Source organism: Solanum stenotomum, chromosome 1 (genome assembly GCF_019186545.1).
Source record: "Solanum stenotomum isolate F172 chromosome 1, ASM1918654v1, whole genome shotgun sequence".
Taxonomy (NCBI): Eukaryota; Viridiplantae; Streptophyta; class Magnoliopsida; order Solanales; family Solanaceae; genus Solanum; species Solanum stenotomum.
Window position 1 is genome coordinate 36,156,155 of NC_064282.1, and position 2,727 is coordinate 36,158,881.

General features: G+C 39.8%; 1 protein-coding gene across 1 annotated transcript; it reads left to right on the forward strand.

Annotated features, from left to right (window-relative positions):
• Positions 1–202: 202 nt before the first annotated feature.
• LOC125846146 (uncharacterized) lies at positions 203–958 on the forward strand. The gene is made up of 3 exons (XM_049525596.1): positions 203–371; positions 441–785; positions 903–958. The coding sequence occupies exons 1-3, from the start codon at positions 203–205 to the stop codon at positions 956–958; spliced, it is 570 nt and encodes a 189-aa protein (XP_049381553.1).
• The last annotated feature ends 1,769 nt before the right edge of the window (positions 959–2,727 follow it).

Below are 2,727 nucleotides of genomic sequence, written 5' to 3' on the forward strand. Positions count from 1 at the left end.
GCCCAAAAATGCCGGTCCTCTTGATTGGGAAAAGTCCATGTCTGCTTTCCTTGATAAGTTCTTTCTTCTTGAGATGAGAGAGGCTAAGGTGCTTGAGTTTATCAATCTTTGACAAGGGAACATGAGTGTGAAAGAAACTGCATTGAGGTTCACACAGTTGTAAGGGTATGCTCCCTCTATAGTGGCAAACTCTAGGGCTAGAATGAGCAAGTTTGTTTCAGGAGTGTCTGAATTGGTTATGAAAGAATGTTGTACTGCTATGCTTGTCCATGACATGGATATTTCTCGCCTTATGGTTCATGCTCAACAAATTGAGGACGAAAAACTTAAGGAGAAGTCTAGGGAACTAAAGAGGGCAAGAACTGATGATGGTAACTCTTGATACTCTAGGTCTGGTGGACGTGGTTGTTCAAGGTTTCGACAAAGGTTTTCCTGTTAAGGTTCTTCTAATGCTCCTCCATTATCCAACAAAGATAGGGTGCCTAACCCTAAGCCTCAAGGCGGGAATGGTAGTGGCTCTTTAGTGTCGACTTGTGCGAAGTGTGGAAGAAAGCATAAGGGCAAATGTCTAGCGGGTACCAATGCTTGTTTTGGTTGTGGTAAGATGGACCACGAGATAAGAGATTGTCCTTCTGTTTCTAAGAATGAAGGAGATAGTCTTCGTAGGGCTCAACCCTACCCTTCATCCGGTCCAAGTGATTCGATTTTGAGTGCTCCTAAGCAAAGTAGGTTTTATACAGCTCAGACTCGTGGTCAACAAGAGAGTTCTCCCGATGTGGTTATCGGTATGTTGAAAGTTTCTCAACTTGATGTTTATACTTTACTTGATCCCGGTGCTACCTTTTCTTTTGTGATGCCATATGTTGCTATAAGGTTTGATGTTCTTCTGGATGTGTTGTTAGAACCTTTTTATGTCTCTACTCCTGTAGGTGATTCTATTGTGGCTAAGAAGGTCTAATAGAAAATGTCCCATCTCCTTGTACCATAGAGTTACTCTCCTGATTTGGTAGAGCTTGATTGCTAGAATTTTATGTTATCCTTGGTATGGATTTGTTACACTCTTGTTATGCTTCTATTAATTGTAGAAACCATGTAGTCAAGTTTTAGTTTCCGAATGAGCCTATCCTAGAGTTGAAAGGGGGAAATTCTATGCCTAATGGTCAGTTTGTCGCTTGTCTTAAAGATATAAAGATGATTTCTAAGGGTTGCACGTACCATCTAGTTATGGTGGGGGATGTAGTTCCGAAACCCCTATTCTTGAGTTAGTCCCCGTTGTTAACGAGTTTTCATAAGTCTTTCCAGATGATTTACCACTTATTCCTCCTAAAAGGGAAATAGACTTTGGTATTGACCTTCTCACAAATACGCAACCTATTTCTATTCCCCCTTACCGTATGGCTCCGGCAGAACTAAATGAGTTGAAAGAACAATTGAAAGATTTGTTGGATAAGGGTTTCATCCGACCAAGTATCTCTCCATGGGGTGATCCAGTTTTGTTTGTTAAATAAAAGGATGGTTCTCTTTGTTTGTGCATTGACTATCACCAGTTTAACAAGGTGACCATTAAGAATAAGTATTGGTTCTCTTCGTATGTGCATTGACTATTGCCAGTTGAACAAGGTGACTATTAAGAATAAGTAACCTTTTCCAAGGATAGATGATTTTTTTGACCAACTTCAGGGAGCAAGTTACTTCTCTAAGATTGATCTTCGGTTGGGTTATCACAAATTAGGGGTGAAAGAAGGTGATATTCCGAATACGGCTTTTCAAACTCGGCATGGTCATTATGAGTTTTTGGTAATGTCGTTTGAGTTGACTAATGCTCCGGCTGTATTTATGGATTTGATGAATAGAGTGTTTAGACAATACCTTGACATGTTTATGATTGTGTTCATTGATGATATATTGATTGACTCAAGCAGTGAGGATGAGCACATTGATCATTTTAGTATCGTGTTGCAAATTCTCAGGGACCAACAACTTTTTGCAAAGTTTAGCAAGTGTGAATTTTGGTTAAGGTCCGTGGCTTTTCTTGGTCCCATTGTTTCGAGTAAGGGTGTTGAGGTAGATCCTAAGAAGACGGATGCGGTTAAGAGTTGGCCTAGACCTCTTTCCCCTTCTGATATTAGAAGTTTCTTGGGTTTAGCTGGTTAGTACATAAGGTCTGTTGAGGGATTTTCTTCGATTGCCTCTCCTTTGACGACTTTGACTCATAAGGATGCTAAGTTCATATGGTTTAAAGCATGTGAGAAGAGCTTTCAAGAATTGAAAGATAGATTTACTTTCGCTCCTGTGTTAACTTTATCGGAAGGGATGGATGGTTTTGTGGTTTATTGTGATGCCTTAAGAATTGGGCTAGGATGTGTGCTCATGCAAAATGGGAAATTTATTGCCTATGCTTCAAGGAAACTTATGATTCATGATAAGAATTATCCTACCCATGACCTTGAACTAGCGGCGGTTGTTTTTTCCTTAAAGATTTGGAGGCACTATTTGTATGGTGTTCATGTCGATGTTTTCATTGACCATAAGAGTTTACAATATATGTTTAGTCAAAAGGACCTAAATCTTTGCCAAAGAAGGTGGCTTGAGTTATTGAAGGATTATGATATGAGTGTTCTCTATCAACCTGGTAAAGAGAATATAGTGGTGGATGCTCTTAGTCGACTATTATGGGTAGTGTTGGTCATATTGAAGAGGGTAAGAAGGAGTTGGTTCGAGATGTTC

What these genes read in the sequence shown, in the direction of transcription:
- LOC125846146 (XM_049525596.1), top strand. Translation starts at nt 203, where the DNA reads ATGAGCAAGTTTGTTTCAGGAGTGTCTGAATTGGTTATGAAAGAATGT. An exon ending in GAGGGCAAGAACTGATGATG is followed by an intron (nt 372 to 440) that starts GTAACTCTTGAT and finishes TTTCCTGTTAAG; the next exon opens with GTTCTTCTAATGCTCCTCCA. An exon ending in TTCTCCCGATGTGGTTATCG is followed by an intron (nt 786 to 902) that starts GTATGTTGAAAG and finishes ATGTGTTGTTAG; the next exon opens with AACCTTTTTATGTCTCTACT.